Source organism: Podarcis muralis, chromosome 2 (assembly GCF_964188315.1).
Source record: "Podarcis muralis chromosome 2, rPodMur119.hap1.1, whole genome shotgun sequence".
NCBI lineage: Eukaryota > Metazoa > Chordata > Lepidosauria > Squamata > Lacertidae > Podarcis > Podarcis muralis.
Window position 1 is genome coordinate 22,896,079 of NC_135656.1, and position 24,664 is coordinate 22,920,742.

At 40.6% G+C, this 24,664-nt stretch overlaps 1 protein-coding gene across 4 annotated transcripts in view; it reads right to left on the reverse strand.

The window, feature by feature from the left end:
* The window catches only part of PITPNC1 (phosphatidylinositol transfer protein cytoplasmic 1), a 140,393-nt gene that overhangs the window by 21,789 nt on the left and 93,940 nt on the right, over window positions 1-24,664 (reverse strand). For all 4 annotated transcript variants that reach the window (XM_028713014.2, XM_077924023.1, XM_028713007.2 and 1 more), the window contains 3 exons: window positions 19,484-19,555; window positions 8,076-8,171; window positions 215-370 (listed from right to left, as the gene is read on the reverse strand). In XM_028713014.2, the coding sequence (XP_028568847.1) occupies window positions 215-370; window positions 8,076-8,171; window positions 19,484-19,555 (324 nt within the window). The remainder of the gene's footprint in view (window positions 1-214; window positions 371-8,075; window positions 8,172-19,483; window positions 19,556-24,664) is intronic.

Sequence of the window (24,664 nt, forward strand, 5' to 3'; positions counted from 1 at the left end):
TTGTAGCAACTAAATTGGTTTCAACTGATGACATGCAAACTATTTCAAAATCTGCAATGCTTTACACATTAAATCCCTGGACAGAGTTCGTAATTGGAAACACTGAAACCAGATCTGTACATCAACTTCCTAGCTTATACACACTGCTGTTTCTGTTCATATTCACGTACAGAACAGGATGGCAAGAGAGACTGGGACACTGTCTTTCACTCACCTTGTGAACAAACTGCTCCACTCGAGTCTGAAGTCCCCATACTTCAAATTTCACAGTCACCAGTTTGTAGGAACACATGATGGGCTCTTGAGTGTCTCTCCAGCCTTCTTTTAATAGGCCTCTCCCAGTCTTCTCTGATTTGAAGTGTTTAGGGTCCTGCAAAATGGAAAGGAAAGAACTCTAGGAGGTAATGAATCCATGCTGGAAAAGTATCTGTGCTGGGATATTATACAAGATTATTGATAAATGGGATAGAAGAGTAACACACTTCAAAAGGGCTTTGTCCTGCTAGTCACAAGTAACCAGCTTCAGCTGCAGTAATGTAAGCCACGCCGATGCATCAGGAAATAAGTTGCACTAGTTTCCTGTGACCTGAGATATACAAGAAGTGCCCAGTGCCACCGCTGGTCACACTCTGACCTCCTCTTATCATGTCCCAATATGCAACTCAGCTGCTAACTGGTGCAAGACCACTTAAGGTTTGCACATTTCTTTCCACAGAAGTGAAATTAAGTTCTTGAAGCTCTTTGCCGAATATGTGCCCTTAAGTACAGTGGTCCCTTGGTTCTCAAACTTAATCCATTCTGGGAGTCCGTTCGACTCCCGAAACCATTTGAAAGCCAAGGTACGGCTTCCAATTGGCTGCAGAAGCTTCTTGCACTCAAGCGGAAGCGGATGTTCGGCTTTCCGAAAAATGTTCGCAAACAGGAACACTTACTTCCAGGTTTGCGCTGTTCGAGAGCCAATTAGTTTGGCAACGAAGCCATTCGAGAACCAAGGTACCACTGTACAGTAGGCACCCCAACCACATTCACAACAGGTTTGGCTCAATAAACAACACATTGGATCTGATTTTGGTTTGAGTAGGTTTTGGCTTTGCTCCCAATTCATACTTAGGGTGCCTGAATTTTGCTTCCATAGGTCACTGCTGACAAGGAGAGCTAGCACCAGTTCTAAACACCCAGCCAATTGCAAATACAGTGGTACCTCGAGTTAAGTACTTAATTTGTTCCGGAGGTGCGTTCTTAACCTGAAACTGTTCTTAACCTGAAGCACCACTTTAGCTGATGGGGTCTCTCGCTGCCGCCGCGCCACCAGAGCACGATTTCTGTTCTCATCCTGAAGCAAAGTTCTTAACCCGAGGTACTATTTCTGGGTTAGCGGAGTCTGTAACCTGAAGCGTATGTAACCTGAAGCGTATGTAACTCGAGGTACCACTGTATAGACACCCAACAAGTCCCATCAGCAGAAGCCCTGCACAATGACTTCCACTTACCCAACAAGGCTTCTCCCAGTCTCCTCCCTGCAAAATTGGCTCTAGGGGAAGTGAGAAGATCCCCCAGAACAGCACATGGGGGGAGAAGAAGGGGGACTTGTTCTACCTGGTAAGGTGAAATGTTTGCACTGACGGAACAATCAGAAAAGCACAGCGTTGAATTCTGGAAGTCTCTGGGAATGACTTCCAACTTTAATCCTACGTTGGGATTAAATCTAGCATTCGGGAGCTGGAAAACTACAAATAATATACAGGATAAAGTGGGAGACCCATTTATGGAGAATTTATTTATTTATTATATTTATATTTAATTTATATTTATTAATACCTTTCCTGATTGCAGCACTTCTCCTAGTTCCATACTCTTCTGTAACCTGGTGCACATGGCAACACCTTAATCATTTAAATGTATTTAATAAACGACCTGTCCATGTGGCGGCTTGATCTCACCAAAAACCTGGTTTTTTCCCAGTTTGAATTTGATCTCAGCAGTCCACATCTGTGTGCCTTTGAAGTCGACTCCTTTTTCATTCTACTAGGAATGTCACACTTATTAGCCAATTCCTCTCCCCTGCCACTCCCTTCATTTCACAGAACCATAGAATTGTAGAGTTTGAAGGGACCTCGGGGGTACTCTAGTCCAACCTCCTGCAATGCAGGAATCTCAACTAAAGCACCCATCTTACATGGCCATGCAACCTCTGCTTAAAAACCTCCAATGAAGGAGAGTCCACCACCTTCCAAAGGAGTCCATTAGACTGTGCATCTGTGCAGGTAATGTAGTACTTATGTGTGAAGCTAATAATAATAATAATAATAATAATAATAATAATAATAATAATAATAATAATAATGTCCCACCCAGGATGTGTGATTTATTGAATATGTATTGCTGTTATGCCTCAGATTTCAGTTTATGCAGAAAGCAGAGAATTTAACAGTAAACAAACAAACAAACCACAGCTGCTCCATTGCCAGAAGTACAGCCAACTGCCACAAAAGGAATAAGAAAGAAAATAGAAGTAAGGGGCATGGAAAGAGGAAGTTGGCAAGCAGAAAACAGATCCACCCAGAGAGGGAAAAAATGATGTTAAATGTCCGTTTCCCACACTGCTGTGGTTTCAATGCAACCCCAGAAATGAGATCGAGGTTATGTTATTCTTCATATATCGAACATATACCAAAATCTACATGTTTAGTTCCCATCACATAATGGTTTTTAGCTTTGTGTAGGACCAGATTATTATTAATAATTGTTATTAAACTGGATGTGTTGGCATGATTTTAAGAGGATGCTTTAGCCATGCTGCTCTATGTTATTTTGCAATGTGATGGTTTTATGGTTTTTATTCATCATATAAATGTTTTTATTGCTTTTTATTTTTAAAAAACTAGCTTGTAAGGAGTTATACTGAATATAAATACCATATTGGCCTGAATATAAGCCTCTTTTCCCCCCAAATTCTGACCGTGAAAAGTTATAGTGCGGCTTAAATTCGCGACCTTACAAAAATTGGCTTTTACAGTGGTACCTCGGGTTAAGAACTTAATTCGTTCCGGAGGTCCATTCTTAAACTGAAACTGTTCTTAACCTGAAGCACCACTTTAGCTAATGGGGCCTCCTGCTGCTGCTGTGCCACCGGAGCACGATTTCTGTTCTCATCCTGAAGCAAAGTTCTTAACCTGAAGCACTATTTCTGGGTTAGCGGAGGCTGTAACCTGAAGCGTATGTAACCCGAGGTACCAGTGCATAATATCGCTGCTGAAACAGACATATGGTAAAACAGAACGGGTGTGAGTGCCTGCAGAATTTTAAGGGAGTGGCTTATATTTGGGTACGGCTTATATTTGGGCCAATACGGTAACAACTACTACTGCTATTAATAGCAAGCTTCATATACTTTTTAAGGTCATGGCCATTACTGATAATCATTTTCAAATTAATTTGTTCACCTGAGTGACCAACAAATTCAAGTTAGTGCTCAAACTTGTTAAGTTTGGCAAGACTCAGAGACTGTGACGTTAGCACCACAGGGCTGTGAAGAACTATATTCATTTTCTAGATGGCAATAAAAACAAGAGCTCTTCACACAATTCCCCCATTCCCAGCAAAAACCAACTAGAGCTTAATCTAATGAATAGAAATGTTATTAAGACCAACTTGGTTGTTAAATTGAAATGAGCTTGTATGGATTCTGAATTGAAGGGATATATAATTATACAGTGAAGGAGAATTAGTTTAGGAGGAAAATTTTAGCTTTATTTCCTATAATATTTTGACCCCGGTTTAGAAAATAGCATATATTTAAATTCATCTCTATTCACAACCTGAAATATAGATTAAGTGTAAGCACAAGTTGTCTAAAGTATGTAATGTCTATTTTAAATATGGATAATATGCACTGGGTTCAGAGCAAAGTTAGAAATATGGTTTTAATGGGCGTCAGCCTTTCATAAAGCAACCTCCTAAAATATAGACTATCAGGACTATTATAGGGAATTGCAGATCTTTGCTTTTGATGTTGAAGGTACTTCTGCAATGATGGTACCAGATAGATATTTACACTTTTATATTTTCCAAATAAGTGCTCGTTGCATTCACAATTATGCCAATCCAAAACATTTTCTTCGGTGTTTTCAGGACATATCTTTTTGAAAATATGATTGAAAATTGGCACAATCTCTCCCGCCCCTTAAAAAAGAAGAAGACAATAATTACATTTGGCTTCCTATTTTTCTTTGGACCCAAAAGAAAATCAAGCATGGGCAGCAGTACTTCTGCCTTGTTAACCCTGAATACCGAACGTGCTATTTTTAAAGCATTCTGCACTTGGCGTTACAATGTACTGAAAACATGGAGCAATTTATGCCATTTGCTAGCAAAATTATTCTGTCAAAATGAGGTTGCCTCATAAATTAGAGCTGACAGAAGCACTGAGGGGAGGAGAGGGACATTCTAAAGCAAGTTGATAAAAGAGGTCTTATTATGGTGCAAGTGGAACCATTATTTCCTGAACCAGACAGATGCTGGCTGCATCCCTGTGACAGTTAAGCATGAGTGAGCTCCATTGCTCTGAACACGCATCTGTGCTGGGGCGGAAAGAGCACAAAACTTTCTTTAATTAAAAAAAAGATTCTCTTATTAAAAAGCGAATTTACATTTGCTCTGAAGACTAAAGCAAATAAAACAGCAGGCATCTAAAAAGAACCTGCCTCTGTGAGCTCCAGAAGACTTAAGATTTTATTTTTCTTTAATAGCACAGCACCACATCGGCTGCCTCTGAATACAAAACTGTTTTTAAACAGAAGAGAGTTTCAATAGTTTGGGCTGCATGACATTGAGGGGGAGGGCAGGTTAGTCAGCAGTTGCTTTTTGGATCCTGGTCACTGACTTTGGGCTGCATCTTATGTTACACCCATTAGAATGAATGGACCTGAATGACTTCTGTCCATTAATTTCAATATATCTGCTCTGAGTGGAACTTAGCTGGATACAACCCTTTATTTCCAGATCTGTTCTGATTAACATTTTACTATTTGATTATCTTCAGTCTTGAAAAGATTTTTTTGGAAAAAATGAATGTTTATATTAGATACTCCTATTTTAAGCAGATCCTATCTCTGTGAGATATAATTTTACTGCACAATTTCTTCTAATTAGCAGCAATGAGACAATATCTCTTGTCATACATGTGACGGGCATGCTTAGCTGATATCTTATAATCTAGACTGAATGAGATACACACTGATTTTGACACATCCTAAAAAGGTATTTCTTTTTTACAGCCTGATTTATGGCTTATTCCATTCTGGAATATTGGACCATCAGTCTCTTAAGACTTCCCTGGGGGGTGGGGGCAGAATGCCCTTTCTTCTCTCTCTCTCTCTCTCTCTGTGTGTGTGTGTGTGTGTTTATCTATATCTATCTATCTATCTATCTATCTATCTATCTATCTATCTAATTACTATTGTTATTTCAGGAACACTGGTATTCTATATATTACTATTTCAAAGATTCATAATCCAGAAAGTAAGTGAAGGAAGCCTCCCCCCCCCTTGACCTGTGCCTGCAAATTATGTGTGCCCTTGAACTTAAGGGGCAGATGTTTTGTAGACTGTCCATTTGTAGAGAATATAGAAATAAAATTCACTAAGTTTTCCTTCATAGTAATATGCTAAGTTAATATTAGTGCTGTGGTGCTTAGCTCTACACCAGAGATGAATGCCTACTCCTCTCTGGTCTCTTTGATTTTGGTGCTGTGGTCCCACAATGCAAAAATACTCAAGGAGGGTATAGTAGGGTAATGTAGGGGTGTGGCCTGGGGGAGAGGTTATGTGGTTGAGGAGCATGTGCCACAGAGGAGGAGTTATGAGGGCTAAATAGAGAGGCTTGGAGTACTGACCTGGGCCCTCTGATTAAGTGCTAAGATAAGAGATAAGGGGTGTTAGTGCTAAACACCAAAGTACTATGGGAGAAAAGCAAATACATTTACTTACTTTGAGCTTCTAGTTATTAATATTTTTATTTATTAAATTTGTATAGTTAATGCATGTTTAAATCACATGAGGGCACTGTTTTGTCTAAGTTAACTCTACCCGTAAAAGCTGAGCCATTTTGTTTCTTCTCTCCCAACATGTTGAGACAAGATGCTTGCTATTCTCTTTCATCCTGCCAATAGAAAGCTTGCATGAATAAAGCCTTTGAACTCCAAAATGATATTTTTTATTTAACTCACCAAAGCTGCAAGCTCTCCTAACAATAACTAAGATCCAAGCCTCTGGCTGATCTTTAAAATGCAGCAGTTACCGTGTTGTTTCTGACTTTAGTGCTGCAACAGTTCTTTGGCAGTAAATGGGAGCATTTTTATCCACCCTCAAGATTTCTTGTTTGCAACTCTAGCTTGAGTTCAAGGAAGGATGGAAAAGCAATATTCTTCATTTGCAGTCATAGCTTGAGTCACCTGATGTCATGATGTCAGGTGGATGGTCCCACACAGGTCAAAATGGTCCTTCAAGGATAGGTCAGCTCTGTATCCAACCCTCTAGTTGGTTCCAATTCAATATCTGTGCTTTACAGGGCCAACACAGTACATTTTGCCGCTGTAGGTGACCCACCCCCCAATGCCCTGTGGATGCACTGTTGCACTCTTTACTCTTAGGCCCAGGGATTTCCAAAGAGACACAGTTGCATGGTGTCTTCTTTCAGACCAAACTCCAACTGGGACTCTCAAATAAGAATGGAAAGAGGTTTTTTTGCGCCTTCCACTGCGGGAGAGGCAACCTCTGGGAAAATGGGAGGGCTTCTGATTCTGTTTCAGAGCTTCAATATTCAAAAAGTATGCCAATACTAGCTATCCAACTGTTAACATTTTAGGGACTGTTTCAAAACACTTCATAAAGGTGTATTCTTCAAGACAGAATCAAGGCTAGGGTCTTTGGTCTTCATGTAGCTTATCACCCAGTCCAACTGGGAATGATAATAATTGCCTTCCAAACTTTTTGCCAAAGATGGAGGATGAGGGCACTCTTTTCAGCTCATCACCCATGTTGTTTCTGGTCTACAGCCCTTAAAACAGGTCACAACTGTTGCCTTCAGCATTTAGTATCATATATGGTTTTAGCATTATACCATTGTGTTAATGTATAGAAAGTCAACATAAAATGTTTAGATTTAGCCTTTTGTCAACTCCATAATGATAATAGCAGTTAGGCATAAGATGTGTTGCTGCTGTGTAATAAATGTTATTGATGTTGTAAATTTTCATGTAGATAATTGAATAACTTTGCCCATGAGCTATGACAAATAGGGCCTATTTGCTGCCAAGATATATTGGATTTTGTATGCTGCAAAATCGTATCTTGTCACTCCATTTAATAGTGTTTTATTAGAAATATGAAGGCATATTAATTCTATGCAAATTCCCTGGAGGTGTCATTCCCATGCAACAAGAAAAGTATTGAGTAAAGTCAAAACAATACAGTGGTACCTTGGGTTACATACACTTCAGGTTATATACGCTTCAGGTTACAGACTCCGCTAACCCAGAAGTAGTACCTCAGATTAAGAACTTTGCTTCAGGATGAGAACAGAAATCACGCGACGGCGGCGCGGCAGCAGCGGGAAGCCCCATTAGCTAAAGTGGTGCTTCAGGTTAAGAACAGTTTCAGGTTAAGAACGAACCTCTGGAACGAATTAAGTACATAACCAGAGGTACCACTGTATGCAGCTAAGTCATTCCAGCACATGTTTACATAAAGCATTTTAACTCAGCTCCTTAGCCAAAAAGGCCCTTACAGCAGCTTAAGCTTAATATTTAAGACAATCCCTGCTTGCAGACTTATATTATAAAAGTCATGACAAATATAAGGAAAAAGGTGTGAAAAGGGAGGAGGAAAAGAAAGTGAAATGCACTTAATCAGCACTTGGTGGGTGGAAAAATTCTTCTTATCACTTGGTAGGATCAGAAGAGATAACCAAGCTATACTTGGTGGAGACTATTTATCCCAGAGCAGTATGGATGTTTGAATGGGCTTTCTGCACAATGCAAATCTACACTGCTCAAGAGCATTAGGTCCTTTACCTACCTCTGATTCTTTGTAATAGCGCTCAGGAATTTCGTCGCAGGCAATATCAATAAAGCAGACTTCTCTCTCAAGATCTTTGGCTTCATTATCAAATATCTGCAAGATGTAAAACAAACACGCTTCAGTGTTCTGATGGGCATGTAGTCTAAACTTAATCATGAATGTTATGAACCGGCAACAGCTTGTCTTAAGGAACAAAGGCGCTGGTTCCAAAAACAGCAGAGTATGTTCTTGGCAATATCTCATGGTTACAGGCTGGCACCACGTGCAACTACAAGCAATATTCTCAAAATATGGAACAAAACTCTGAGACATTTCTTTTCACAACATCAGAAGGCTTTCCAGTTCTTCAGTTTTTATTGTAATAATGATAGAAATGAGCAATATGTTACAAAAAATGGTTTTCCAGTTCTTCTTGCAATTGATAGTTTGGAAACATCATAAAAGCACCTAACTGCTTGGAGACACAACAGCTATTTTCCACTGGCGACAGCCCCTCTGCCCACAGTAGCTCCCTGTGTCTCCTCTAGTACCTTGCTCCTAACACCTCCGTTGTTGCAAAAATACATAAAAATCCCTATTTTAAAAACATATTGTTCTTTGCTCAGCGCTTTATTAATATGTTATTAAGAAGTTCTAGGGGCAGTGCTGATGGGCTTGGCTTCCTTTGGAGGAGGGAAAACTGGAGACTTGACTTGTCGTCGTAATATGGCTCATTTGTGAATTTGCTGCATGTATAAATTTATGTGTAGAGTCTCGCTTAAAGCATTCCTACAAGGCCAGCAGACTCACTGTTATTTATTTATTTATTTATTTATTTATTCATTCATTCATTCATTCATTCATTCATTCATACCTACCTACCTACCTACCTACCTACCTCGCCCATCTGGCTGGGTTTCCCCAGCCACTCTGGGCAGCTTCCAGGAGAATATTAAAATACAATGATTCATCTAAGATTTCAAGCTTCCCTAAACAGGGCTGCCTTCAGATGTCTTAATAATAATAATAATAATAATAATAATAATAATAATAATAATAATATTATTATCATCAGATCATCAGAGAGATGTCCTGTGCCACCAAGGTGTTTTTAGTCAGCTCACCTCTTGCTTACTCCATCACACTTGTGATGGTGCACACTGGTCAAACGTTACTCCATCTGTAATGCTGTGGATGAAGTCTGGTTGTGGTTTGTTTCCATAAATGGTAAGTCAAGAACAAACCTTCGTTACCACTTGTCGTTTGCTTGGAGGAAACAAAGCATGAGCCTGGTTTTGGATGACATGTCCAGCCAGACTCTGGCTTGCAGCAGGAGCAGGGGAGGAGCATCCCCAAAACATTTGGAGCAGCATGCACCAGCACACTGCTCATTCACATTAAACCATAGTTGGTTTTAAAACAATGATTTTGTGTGATATGTGAACCAGGCCAAACACACACTCCCCTTAGCACAGGGTGGTGACAACACCTCCCTCAAACTATTTGATTAAAAAAGTCACACAGATGTTGCACTACAGGGATGTTCAACAGGTCAATCACAATCTACTGGTTGGTCATGGGGTGTCCTGGCTTCCTAAAAAAAGCTCAAGCACTGCCAGTTTTTTACAAGTGGGAGTAGATCGCATTCTCTTGTAAGCTGGACATCCCTGTTATACTAGAAGAGTAACATGCACTTTGCACAGGCCTGATTTCCCCGTTGCACATAACAATAGCCAGGCTGCAAAGCACTGAGATATGAACTAAGGTTTTGTTGACTTGCAGGTCAATGTTTCAGCCACTGTGCTGCCCCTACTCTCCTATCCATTGTTAAGAGGTTATTTTCCACCACCACCCCCAACCTCTTTCAACTGGAACCTAAAATCAGAATGACTCATTATTTGAGTGCCTGAACCTTAATTCATCCATACTTCTTTCTTGCACTGTATCACAGATGGAAGTTTAATCCCTCTAAATTTCTCATTAGTTCAAAAATAAGGAGCCATTAGTGTACAAGATTTATTTCTTTTTAGGGCTAATTCTCCTGGTACTTCCTCTAGCCAAATACCCTAGAATTCTCTTGAAGCCTGCAAGGGAGATAATTTGATTGGTTTTGCAATCAGGCTGTGGATATTTAAGTTGGTGTTTTTTTAAGTGATTAAAGCCGATGGAAAGAAACATAAGGCTCTCAATCTGCGTCTCTATATTGGCAAGGAGCAGGAAGCAAATGGCAAGAACATTTTGTGTTCCTAACAATGCAGGGATTGTAGAAAGGCCTAATAAATATTATGATATCAAGAAGAAATTAGGGAGGTTTCAGGTTTTGGAAGCAATATATTATGACCAAACCAAGGATTGTCATTTCAGACCAAAATTCTCATTGAAAGTTTAAACTATGGTTTAAATTAAGAGTGGGATTCTCCTGCTTTCACGCTAAAGGAGTGTCTCCACCTCCATCGTTCAGCCTGGATACTGAGGTCCAGCACCGAGGGCCTTCTGGCAGTTCCCTCACTGCAAGAACTGAGGTTGCAGGGAACCAGGCAGAGAGCCTTCTTGGTAATGGCAACCACCCTGTGGAACACCCTCCCACCAGATGTCAAAGAGAAAAATAACTACCAGACTTTTAGAAGACACCTGAAGGCAGCCCTGTTTAGGGAAGCTTTCAATGTTTGATGTATTACAGTATTTTAATATTTTTTTGGAAGCCACCCAGAGGGCTGGGGAAGCCCAGCCAGGTGGGTGGGATATAAATAAATAAAATAATAATAATAATAATAATAATAATAATAATAATAATAATAATAATAATAATAATATAAACAGGGCACACCAGGCCTCTGCATCTGGCCTGAGAGACCATTTTTCCGAAACCATGCCCATTTGCCCCACCTCAATATCATGTGATGTCAGGTGTGGTTCACTTAGAGACACAGCTCCACAAAATCCTGTTTTGATAAGAACCTATGGGAATTTCGTTTAAAGTGGAATCTTAATTATTTTATCTGCTTAATGGCTTAATTCTACAATGAGCCCAAACTTGTCTATCATAAACACTAGTGCCTGCTTCAGACAGTGCTATTTAAGATGATAGGGTGCCTGAATTTTGCTTCCATAGGTCACAGCCGACAAGGAGAACTAGCACCAGTTCTAAACACCCAGCCAATTGCAAATACAGTGGTACCTCAGGTTAAGTACTTAATTCGTTCTGGAGGTCCGTTTTTAACCTGAAACTGTTCTTAACCTGAAGCACTATTTTAGCTAATGGGGCCTCCTGCTGCCGCTGTGTCGCTGCTGCACGATTTCTGTTCTCATCCTGAAGCAAAGTTCTTAACCTTAGGTATTATTTCTGGGTTAGCGGAGTCTGTAACCTGAAGCGTATGTAACCTGAAGCATATGTAACCCGAGGTACCACTGTACCTCTAGCAAAATTCAGTAAACAGGACAGCAGTGCTTCTAAAAGAAGATAATTTTTTTTTGGAATAGCTCTGATAACATAATGCAAGATGAGTGCTCTTTTACACTTTGTGCCATATTAGCTTGACAGATGGATTCAAAGTACTTTACTGATCGATAGGTACAGTACTAAAAGCAAACGTATTTTGAAGGCTATAATGGAAGAGCTCTCCCTCAGAGGCAGAATCCTGTGAAGGCTGCTATGCTGCTGCTTCAAATGGAATACCTTAAAAGTACTCTATATTTGTCAACGGGAACTGGGAAACATCTTTTCAATGGCTACTTTCACATGTCACACCACACCAGCGATGCAAAATCTGTGTTGAATTAAAATTTTCATCCAAACTTACGGTGACCCAGTTTGCATGTAATGCTAAGCCAAACCATGGGCAGCGCAGCTCCACCAGGCACTGCAGCCATGACTTTTGTTCTAGGAACCTGCATATTTACATAGTGTTATGTGCAAACGAGATTACACTATACAGTGTTACCCCAGGTTACAAACATTTCGGGTTACAAACACTTTGGGTTACAAACTCTGCTAACCCGGAAGTAGTACCTCGGGTTGAGAACTTTGCCCCAGGATGAGAATGGAAATCGTGCGCCGGTGGCGCAGCAGCAGCAGCAGCAGGCCCTGTTAGCGAAAGTGTGCCTCAGGTTATATAATATAATAATAATAATTTATTTTTTATACCCCACCCATCTGGCTGGGTTTTCCCAGCCACTCTGGGCGGCTTCCAACTGAATATTAAAAGCAATACAGCATCAAACATTAAAAACTTCCCTAAACAGGGCCGCCTTCAGTTGTCTTTTAAAAGTAAAATAGTTGTTTATTGCCTTGACATCTGCTGGGAGGGCGTTCCACAAGGCAGGCGCCACTACCGAGAAGGCCCTCTGCCTGCCCTGTAAACTCACTTCTCGCAGTGAGGGAACCGCCAAAAGGCCCTCAGCGCTGGACCTCAGTGTCCAGGCTGAACAATGGGGGTAGAGACGCTCTTTCAGGTATACAGGACCGAGGCCGTTTAGGGCTTTAAAGGTCAGCACCAACTTTGAATTGTGCTCGGAAACGTACTGGGAGCCAATGAAGATCTTTCAGGACTGGTGTTATATGGTCTTGGCGGCCACTCCCAGTCACCAGTCTGGTTAAGAACGGTTTCGGGTTAAGAATGGACCTCCGGAACAAATTAAGTTCGTAACACGAGGTACCACTGTATACAATTTGTCTGAACTTGGACAACATGCTAGGCCACAGAACAGAAGCAAAAGCTTCTAAGCCCCTTCTCATGCTACACTGGAAGAGAAAGAAGGAGGAGGGAGGATCACAGTGGCTCATTCTAGTAATGCCAAATTATAGCTTAGCATTACATCAATTACATGAATTTTAAACACTATTAGTAGCTATACTATCATGCTGGATGTAAAGGAGTGTTGGTAGGCACCAGCTGAGGAAGAAGAGTTTGGATTTGATATCCCGCCTTTCACTCCCTTTAAGGAGTCTCAAAGCAGCTAACATTCTCCTTTCCCTTCCTCCCCCACAACAAACACTCTGTGAGGTGAGTGGGGCTGAGAGACTTCAAAGAAGTGTGACTGGCCCAAGGTCACCCAGCAGCTGCATGTGGAGGAGCGGAGATGCGAACCCGGTTCCCCAGATTACGAGACTACCGCTCTTAACCACTACACCATGCTGGCTCAGAGCCAGGGGATGATGATGAGTGGTCAGAGGGAGAAGAGGGAGCAGACTGGGAGAAGGAGGTGTCAGAAGAGGAAACAGGGTTTAGTGAGCGGGAAGAAATTGTGACAGAGAGCAGTCCAGAACCAGAGGCAGCAGCGGAGGTTGGAGAGGAGGGGGGAATCAAGGGACAGAGATGAGGCAGGCTGCTGAAGAAGCAATGGAGTCTCTCCTTCCTGCTGTGACCAGCTCCTCTCCCCTCTGGTCTCCCAGAACCTGCAGAGGTGGGAAGAGGGCGGAGCAAAGACAGATGAGGTAAAGAAATCTCAGGTTGCTTGGGAAGAACCCAGGGAGAAGGAGATTTAGGGAGCTGTGGGAAGGCAGGGAACTTCAGTCCTCCTTGGGGCAAGACCTGCTGGGAAGAGTTGCTGTGCTCACTAGGCCTGGGCTGTTTTGTTTCTTTGAATAAAGAGTTAACTTTGCTGATACCTTGTGTTATTCCTGTCCTCCCAAATCCCGCCTTGACGTATACTGATATTTATCCACGCTTTTTCACTTACATCTGTGGGGATCACAATCCAGGATTGTTGCACTCAAAAGTAGGCAATTGGAAACATGATAAAATAGCAAAGCTCATAACAATGCATCTTAACCACAGACTTTGTCACAATCCTTGTTGTTCAGCACTGAATTATCACAGTAGTGCAACAACATACTAAACAGTGGGGAAAGGGGGGGGGAGACAAAAACCCAGCAATTAATAGCAATGTGAAAAACTTTTTGCCTTTGACAAAGTGGGATTTACAAGTGATTCAGGCATAAGCATGAATAATTTACATAACAAATAAATAATTTACATAACAATTTTTTTTTAAAAAAAGTATGTACTAAACTACAAAGTAACCTTTTCGCTAGCTATAACCCAGGCATATCACTACTAATACAATGCTTAAAGATCAACACTAAAGGCAACTATAAACTGTGCATCGAACTAGAGTCTTTAGAAGTAAAAATATTGTTTAAAATTCTATATTTTCCAAAGAAATATTATTTTAGCTTCTAAGGCGACCCTAAGCACACTTATTTAGGAGCTAGTCTAGCTGAACCCAGCAGCACTCATTTCCAAGCAAATGTACACAGGAGAGGTTGCAAGTCTAAGCACTGGTCTCTTCGCAGTTGCTGGTTAACTGGCTGTGATCTTCTCTGAAATGCAGAATGCAGCCATGGAAATTCACAAGGGCCTTGCTACTGGGCAACCAACCATGCTTAGTAGGAGAACATCAGGAAGGCAGTAATGTTTACATAAGCTTGAAAACTAAAACTTAAGGTTCCCAGAGGTTAGTTTAGTCTTTTTTGAGGCAGGTTACTGTATCCTCTGTGCATTTGTATACTGTGTGCATTTTAATAAGAGCAATGCATGCGGTGCTAATGCTTTCCCCTCTGCTTTGCAAGAAACAAGAACTAGAGAAATATTATGGCAAGAGGCCAGTAAGCTCCAACTTGTGATTCCAATCTTTGCGAACTGGCATTAACCCTGAACTATTGTTGGCTTGCATTCAGCAATATAGAAGCAGCTGACAATCCCTTGTGTCAGCATTTCCACTGCAAAGCTTCAGCTTTCTGACGTTTCTAACTTGGCCAACTAAATGCAAATTTTGCTTTTTTAAAAAGCAACACCACCTAATTTCTTAAATGCCTGTTTCTAGAAAAGATTCAAGGTGTGCAAAAAGTGAAAACGAAACAATATAAAACAACAACTTAATGTCATAACTACCTCACCCTGGCAGACAAAACAACAGAGATAAATCAGCTTAAAAGCAGTTATCCCATCCCTGGGAAAATGCCTGAAAAACATGCTGATTTATGCAAATATAGCAGGTTTAGGAATTTGGGTTATTTTGTGGGAACAAGTTATTTCATATGCGAGAAAGCAATGCCTTCTGATAGGAGTCTAACCAACCATTATAATTTGTGTAATCACACTAAATTAGCCATTAATACTTTATGGATTTAGAACCCCACTGCACCTGTTTTCTGCAGCAATGAATTTACTTAGCTTGCTTATGAATACACCTCATTGCATATCATTGCCCTCAAAATCAAATATACATTTTGCTTCCGTCTAATTACAACATGTTCTATTCATTGAATTTTCTTATATTATATGAAGCTCCACTGGAAATAGTGTTCTGTTAGGATGCCATGGGGCTTCATTTAAAGTGGAATCTCAGTTATTCTATCTGCTTAATGGCTGTTTTTACAGTGAGCCCAAACTTGTCTATCATAAAGACTGGCGCATGCTTCAGACAGTGCTGCTTAAAATGATACAATACCTGAATTTCCTAAACTGACAACAGCCTAAATTCCCTGCATGCCTTGCTGAATTTTTGGCAAAAGCAAGTAAGTGGGGAACTATCATTCTGCAATCTGCCCCGTAACAAAACAGACTCTAGTCTCTAATACTGTATGTATCAATATAAAAATACTTTCAACATGGGCAGACATAACTAGAGATGTCTTCTACATTTTTGTTCACTTACTTTTCCAATAATAAAGATGCTCAATTTAGTTTGCACAGTACCATCTTATAATATTCTTCAGCAGTTCCCAAATTTCCCCCACATGAACTACATGAACATGGGGAAACCCAGACAGATGGGTGGAGTATAAATAATAAATTATTATTATTATTATTATTATTGGCATTGCTGAGGACTTTGGTGGATCAACCATTTTTCTGCCCGTTGTAGCAAGTGTAATGTGCTGGGGATAGACGCTGTATGACTTTTAAATGTATTTCTATTGCTTCTTTGATTTCTTATATTTTATTTTATTGTACTACAACTTGAAAGTCACTGAAGTCAGATTGTAAAGGATCTTCACAGATGTGCTGTAGACCACCTGTATGAAGTGGTCCTCAGACCACCGTTTGGAAACCCCTGATATACAGCAACTGAGCCCCATTTCATACATGCATATACATGAATGGAAACAACTCACAACATAGCACAGGGAGCTGCAGTTCAGGACAGGCAGTAAAAAAGAAAACTTTATCTGAAACAGGGCACATGTATGATCAGAAGGTACATTTGCAGCGAAAAAAACATTAACTAAATACCTGATAAGACAAAGAGCAAAAGCAGTATGTATTTTATTTTCACACTTCAGGTGGTATGGAATACAGTTTTGTTTAAGAAGGCTTTCCCTGAGGTGTTAGCAAATCCACCTTTCATCACAGTACTAAATTGGAATTGGGGGAAGGGTTCCCTATGTAAGATGGCTATTAATTATGGTCAGTAATTATGAAGGGAAGCCCAGACCCCAAGTTAGCTCTGTCTGATGGGGATAAGATACTGTATCTTAGGGTACCCAACATAACGACCTTCAGATGTCAATGGACTTTTCTCATCAGCACTAACCAGCATGGCCAGTGGTCAGAGGCAATGTGAGTTGTTGCCCATGATGCCTCACTGGAAAACAGCTTTAAAATGTACTGTAAATGACTAGTATGATAGTGTTCCAAACAGTGCTGGCTGAGTTCATGCAGCAAAGCTGGCTAAAAGACTCGTAAAAGAGGTTTTAAAAGGAAAATTAGTTATAGCGTATTTCCTTTGTTAATAAGCACAAGAATTTTATCTTATTAGCAATAATCAGTTCTTTGGAAAGAAACTGTGGGGTGACTCTGGTATGTTTTCCTTGGAACTGTACCTAAACCCTTTCTCCTCATTGCAAAGGATTATACATTTCTCTGCTGTTATGCTTGACAAATGCTTCCCTAATTTGGCTGCATTTATACTCAGAAACTGTGAGTATAATCTGAAATTAGAAGGATTTTTCCATTTCTGTTTGCTATGGTATCAATAAAAGTTTTGAAGTTTTGAACAACGGCCAGGATGGGTAGCCTTTGGCCCTCCAGATGTTGGACCAAAGTTCCCATAAATTATGCTGCCTAGGGCTGATGGGAGCTGGAGGCTGGCAACATCTGGAGTGACCACAGCTAACCCATTCCTGACAAAGGGTATGCTTATACAGTAATATCATATTTAGACAATACAAGTTCATAAGTGAAAAAGGATTTCTTTATTTTAGGTGAATTCCCCAATTTAGTGCAGCTTAATATGCAAAGACAAAATCCATCTGCTATAATACATCTGGCTTTAGTATGCTCCGGCTGTTAATTTGTCAAATGCCATTGTCGTTATTCATCTGTACCAAGAATATGTACACTAGAAAATTGCCTCTCGGTTTCCATTTGATTAATGGCCAGTTCTGAAACACTCATTTTAAAAATCTCTCCTATGATGAGGCCAAAGAGTACATTAACATATATTATTTTCATTATCCGTAGAGGTTTTATATGTAGCTCCTAATGGATCAGCATTCTGAGTTATGTATCTAAATTCTGTGTGTAGAAGAAAATAATCTGCCATTTTAAAGATGGAAACGGCTTTCACTAATTGCTTCTAAAAAGAATGGCTTTTAAGAATATTGTTTAGCTTTACTGATGACAAAGCTAAATCTCTCTTAACAAGATGGTTTTCATGGCAGCACCTACTCATGTAGTAATCTAGTTCACCAATTATCTGATATTCATAGAAGCAGTGAAGAGTATTGCCGTACTTTATTGGCTATTGTGCCGTGGACTCTGCTGCAAGGATGCTCCTTTCCCAAAGATTGATAGACAACAAGACACCGTATTTTTCCGTCTATAAGATGCCCCCATGTATAAGATGTCCCCTATTTTGGGGGATTCATATTTAAGAAAATGGGGGGGGGGGAGATGTATCCGTGTATAAGACACTCCCTGATTTTTTACATTATTTTTTAGGGGGGAAACCCTAGTTTTATACACGGAAAAATATGGTACCTACTAGGTTGGACTGGCAGATGAAATTATTGGACTATGCAGAGATGGCAAGATTAACCGGGGAAATCGGAAATCAGGGGGATCAAAACTTTAACAAGGAATGGGATAAATAAATAACACACTTGAAAGACCACTGTAAACACTTGAACTCTTTGGCAGGCTTTAAATAACTCTTGCAATGACACATAGACTTTGGATACTTTGGATGATAAACTAGACAGATTTATAATACACAGTTAAAAAAAGTTAGTTGAAGAATCCACGGAGGGGAGGAGGGAAGTCTCGAGATTTGGAAGAATCTTGGGTAAAGTTTAATATTTGTGAAAATACTATTTGCGTGAATGGATCTGTAAAAATCAATAAAAAATATTTCAGAGAGAGAGAGAGAGAGAGAGAGAGAGAGAGAGAGAGAGCGCACTTCATCGGATGTCCACAAAAGCCAATGCCACAATAAACATGTTAGTCTTCAAGATGCCATTAGACTCGTTTTTGTCACAATACACCAACAAAAGCAATACAACCCCCCAAGCTGCTTTGTACTGGTCCATTTAGCTCAGTTGATGCATTTGGAGCTACATATAAAACCTTCGGCTTCCCAGCCCCCAAACCCACCAGACTTAAGAGTCTGAAGTAGAATTTGACACATAACTTGTCTGAAGAGCACAAATAACCACCAGACACTGAAGGTTATGCCTCTGAGAGTTTGAGAGAGGACCCACACCATCTACACTGAAGGTTATGCCTCTGAGAGTTTGAGAGAGGACCCACATCATCTATAGCTAGTCCTCTGCAGGGTACTCAGCAAAAAGGCACACTTTGAGACTATTCAACAGTGCCAAACCCAGAAGATTCAAGGCACAGCAGTGTTCCTTTATGTTGGATTCTTTATATTGAATATAAAATTCAATACAATCCATTTATCTACACGATATTTCAGTTGAGTGCCGTAGAAAAGCATTTATCATCTTGTTTAACTACGATAGGTCAATTCATCAACAGTGGCTGCTGGTTGCATTCTATTTGATTAACTCTCCTTGCTGTTTTTCCTTAAGAGGATCCCTTCCCTTTTAAGATCCTGTCACTTCCCTGGACACTCAAGGTTTCCACAAGTCTGAAGGCTAGCAGTCAAATTACGGTACATGTCAGTAACAGGTACGAGTTTCCTTAGAAAATGCACATCAATAGCCCAACAATGGCACTGTGCGCCGTGAACAATGAATGCTCTCTGTTCACATTACCTTCCACCAAACTAAAAAGAAGTAGGGGGTGGAAGGAAAGGAGCTGAGAATCTCTACATACAAAACAGAAAGTCTGCTTTTTTTGGAGTCAAGTTAGATACAGAAAAGCTCTGAAGATCGTAAGGGAGAACCTTGCTGAGCGTGCTAATGAAAGCCTTTACAGATAGTACACGTTGGATCTTTAAGAAGAGGTATCACTTACGTTATCATTGCTTCCTTTGTTGTCCTCATATTTTGTCTCTATGTGAATGGAGAATTTAGGTAAAAATGAACACTGCAAAGAAAATAAAATCAGAATCAGAACTGCAGCCATTTATAACTCACCAGTACATTACAACCTAGCAGTTTTATTTTGCAAATGCCAGAAATGAATTCACTAGTTTCCATCTTGTGCATCAAGAGCTTTTGGACCAACCTGTTCAGAATCCTTTGAAAAAGATGCTTTTAAAAAAGGGGGGGGCAGGAAGAAAGAGAAAATTTGAAACAGTCCATTTTGAAAAATAAAGCTAGCAATTCTTGCTAAAAACAATAACTAGCAATGGAAAAAAATGGAACTCTTGTCAGATTAAGCCACATTTTAGGATCATGAATCAGTCTGAAAATACTTAAGCTTCTGATCCCAGCTTATTTAAGATCAGAAGGTCTCAGGGAACATCTATTCAGAATGTCACACTCTGAAAAGCCTTTCTAACACCTCACATTTCCCCTTTTTAATCACCAATGGTCACCCTCCTTTCTCCACAATCTTTACTGACTTAGCCTCGTCAGCTTTCAACAGCACTGGTCTGAATCTAGATTGCACTACAAGTCACAGAATATGTTTTGAGATTCATCGGATGCCCTCAATAATTGACATTGTGCTTCAGCAGAGCCAGGGAACTGTTTATGCATCATGCAGAGAGGTCCATTCATTACAGACAAAGTACATTTTTTTCCTTTTAAGTGAAAGCATATTCACTTATGAGAGAATTAAAATTAGATGTGAGATGATGATGATGATGATAATAATAATAAATTTTATTTATACACCACCCTCTCTGGCCAAAGCCGGGCTCAGGGCAGCTAACACCAGTAAAATTACAATAAAAACATAATGGGGGCGGGGGAACAAATTTAAAATACAGGTTAAAATACAATTTAAAATGCAGTCTCATTGTAAAAGTAGCCCATAGATCAAAACCATAAGGGGAGAGAAACATAAGGGTCAGACTGAGTCCAAACCAAAGGCCAGGCAGAACAGCTCTGTCTTGCAGGCCCTGTGGAAAGATGTCAAGTCCCACAGGGCCCTAGTCTCTTGTGGCAGAGCATTCCACCAAGTCGGGGCCAGTACTGAAAAGGCCTTGCCCTAGTTGAGACCAATCTAACCACCTTGCGAATTGGGATCTCCAAAGTGTTGTCATTTGTGGACCTTAAGGTCCTCCGTGGGGCATACCAGGAGAGACAGTCCCGTAGGTGTGTAGGTCCTAGGCCTCAGGAAATTAGGTTTGCAAATGTATTGCATTTTAAGATATCATTCTTTCTCTCTTCCCACCCCACTCAAGCATATATTCCTTCCAGCAGAAATCTGGTAATTTATGCTTACACATGGCACAAACAGGAATACACACAGTGAATTTTCTAATTTCCCATTTCAGCATTTCTAGGGGTTGCCAGGTGTTTCTTTAAAAGGAAGAAAATAATATGAAACCATAAAATTTTAATGGATTGTAAAGGTTTGCAATATTATGTAGGCAACAACTAGCTTTTCAGTTGGTCATAAGGCCCCAGTCTACTAAATCATTGAGAAAACTAGATGCAAAAGCAACTGAACACTCAATTCCTTTAAGGCAATTTTTGTTTTGAACTTGCCCCTGCTTCTGAGCTTACTATAATTTGAGCCTCTTGTAACTCAGAATCAACAATCTTTTTCATATGTGGGTGTGCAGAGATTCTTGTGCACAGTTGTGTGCAGTATCTGGCTTTTGCACGTGTGGACCTGTGATTTGGAGAACGCAATATGAATAACAGAGAATTAATGGAGGTACAGGAAGCTTACAGCCCACGATAAACAACAGTATGGATGAATCCCTAGCATTCTCTGGAAATGGAAAGAGCCCTTCGGTTCATGGAAGGCTAGTTAGGATTCGAGCCACTTGATTTTTGTCCTTTTAAAAATTTGCTTCTTGAGTTTAAAAAAATGTATGGCAGTGTACAGTGGTACCTCGGGTTAAGTACTTAATTCGTTCCGGAGGTCCGTACTTAACTTGAAACTGTTCTTAACCTGAAGCACCACTTTAGCTAATGGGGCCTCCCGCTGCTGCCGGAGCACAATTTCTGTTCTCATCCTGAAGCAAAGTTCTTAACCCGAGGTACTATTTCTGGGTTAGCGGAGTCTGTAACCTGAAGCGTATGTAACCCGAGGTACCACTGTATACATGCCCCCTAAAGTTACAGGTCTCATGTTAAATCTCCAAGCGCCATGAGAGCAAATATACTTCAACTCTAGTGGCACATGAATGCAAAGGTATACTACACCTGGGCAGCAAATGTCAGTGCCCTGCTTCCCACCCTATTAGGGACTGGGCAAAGGAGGAATGGTGGAGACCGCCTCCCCAGCCTGACCCTACCAGGGAGGAGGAAAAGGAAGACAGTATAGATTTACAACAGGGGTTTGAGGGAGGTCGCAGCTCAGAGGCAGATGAGGGGGAAAGTTGGGAAATTATGGGAGATCCAGAGCAACACCCAGCTGACACATTGTCATTAGAAAGCATTCTAGACCCTCCATCTCCCAGAACCCGGCGAGGCTTGAAAGTAGGAGAGCAAAGAACTCAAAGGCAGAGGGCACATAGCAGCACCCATAGAAGTGACGAATGAGGAAGTAGGATAGAAGGGTGTGTGTGTGGAGATTCACTTGGGACAACACCATTATCCAAGAGGTTGAGTTTTATAGCCTCCCTCTGTAAATACTGAATAAAAAAAAAAGGATGGTAAGAAATCTTCTCTTGTTTTTATACTTTCCTGGGAAATAGCCAGTAGCAGCATCCTGACATTCCCACCCTGCCCATCCCATAGTTGCTCCCATAGTTACAAAGCTAGTAGAGAAGACCTTTCAGCAATGAATAAGAGAGAACAGGCATTCAGGCAGCAATCTCTGACATGAGGACAGAGGTGTCACAAGAAGACAAGTGTCCATATTTTCATCTGTGCAACAAAGGAGGGTATTACTGCAGAAGAGAGCCGGTTTAATTGCCAAAACATAGCAGTATTCCCTGGGTGGAAGGAGAGGAGAAAACAGAATATTGGAAAGGCAGAGCCACAGTTGTATTTTTCAATTCACCACAGGCACCTTCTTTAAAATAATAAAATAAAGAATAGAGTCTATTTTTAGTGTGATGATTGATTAGTGTTGTCATAGCAATGAGAAGCAACTGCAAGAACACAGTATAATATAAGTAAGCAGAGACAAGTGCCAAAGAATTAAGGGAACAGAATACAAAACACATGGCATTTTTCAGCCAGCCTATGGGTTGCTGCTATAATAGCAATCTTTCCACTGAAATTGCATGTGAAGTGGATGAAGGGATTACAATGTCCTGAAATAAAAATATTGGAGATTAAGCAAGATAATGACACTTCTCTCCTTTTTTCATCTAACCAGAACCTGTGGTTCACAACCAAGGAAAACAATCTTCCAATGGGAACCTTTTGCAGAAACTTCAAACAGAAAATTCTCGTTGCTTTGTCATTAGAAACATTTGTTCTGAATCACTGGAAACTATTTCAGGCCTGTTCAAAGCTGAATCCAGCTCTTTTCCAGAGCAGGAAAGGCACATTTGTATAAAAATAGAGTGGTCAAGATTGATTTCGTACTAGCTGTTTTCTCCATAATTGACATAATTAATTGACTCCTTTTTTAATGGAAAACCTAGATCGAGTTGCATTCCAGGGTTTCCTATGTAGTTGTGTGCTTTTTCTCAGCTGATTTGTGGCAGGGATTTTGGTCTTAAAAATCTGTGGCAGCAAATAACTTGTCCAGCGTGGACTGACAGAGTACTACTGAAGTTTTTCAGGAACACTGGGTGGAATTCAACATACCGAAAAGTCATGTATGTGTGCATGGAAAAAAGGTCTCCTCACACAATGGAATTTTCCCTCCCTCCCCTCCCCATGTTTCCTCTAAACCTTTTCTGGATTTCCCTCCAACCCTCCAGAGGTAGGGCCACAAAGGGGGAAGAGACCAGAGGAAAGTCACATTTGGCGAGCAAATCTCTCACACACAATTTATGTGAAAACACACTATGTCCCTTTAATTAGTAGCTTTTTGGGGGTTTTTAAGGGGCTTCTGGCCCTGCAATTAGTCGCTTCTTGTTCACTTGTGTGGCACCAATCCTTTATTCCATGAACTACCATGTCTATGTCTATTAGGAGGAGGAGGCATGGAAGGAAATTCAAGCTAGGTTACAAGCACAAACTATGATGATGATGGTGGTGATGGTGATGATGATATGATCTAGATGAGCCATTCCTGGTCACTGGTAAACTCTCTCAGTCTGGTGACTCTTTAGATATGCTTCTCATATCTGTCTTCTTGTTTGCTCCCTGGGCTATCTTACCCTATTGTGCTCTTCAGCTATAGGATTTGGTGGTATTGGCTTTGGTGAGCTGCCTGAATTACCCAAATTTCATCCTGTAGAGCCTATATCCCTCAAGGACTGCCTCTCCCCACATGAACTGACCCAGACCCTGAAATCATAATCTGAGGCCCTTCATTGTGTGTCTCCGCCATGAGAGGTCCAGAGGGCGGCAACTTGAGAATGAGCCTTTTGTGCGGTGACTCCCCACTTGTGGAATGCTCTCCCTAGGAAGGCTCGCCTGGCGCCTTCGTTACTTATCTTTAGGCGCCAGGCAAAAACATTCCTCTTCTCCCGGGCCTAATTTCCCGGGTTAATTTTAAAATCTATATGGCATTTTGTTTTTGTTTGTTACTATACTATTTTTGTGCTTTTCTATTGTAGACTGCCCTGTGATCCTCGAATGAAGGGCTGTTTGGAATACATAATAATAATAGCCATTAGAACCTAATCTTGCCAGCAGTGATGGATAATTTGATCTCAAACATGGTAAAATATTCAAGGCTTTATGGCTGACCTTAAGAGTTGTGTCATCCCAAATAACTGTCCAACATGATATGCATTTTAATTAAGTTAAATAAAATTTTAAAATCTGTCTAGCATTCTGCCAACTCACACACTTCTGGAATGCACTTCAAGTACTTTCGTTGACAATGGCACCAAAACACCTTTAGCTCAATGTAAGACAGAGCTGAGTCCTTGAAACCACTGACAGGAGAAGGAGGCTGCAGCTGGTGCCGGTTGCTGCTGCTGCCATTCCTGCATCATTTGCC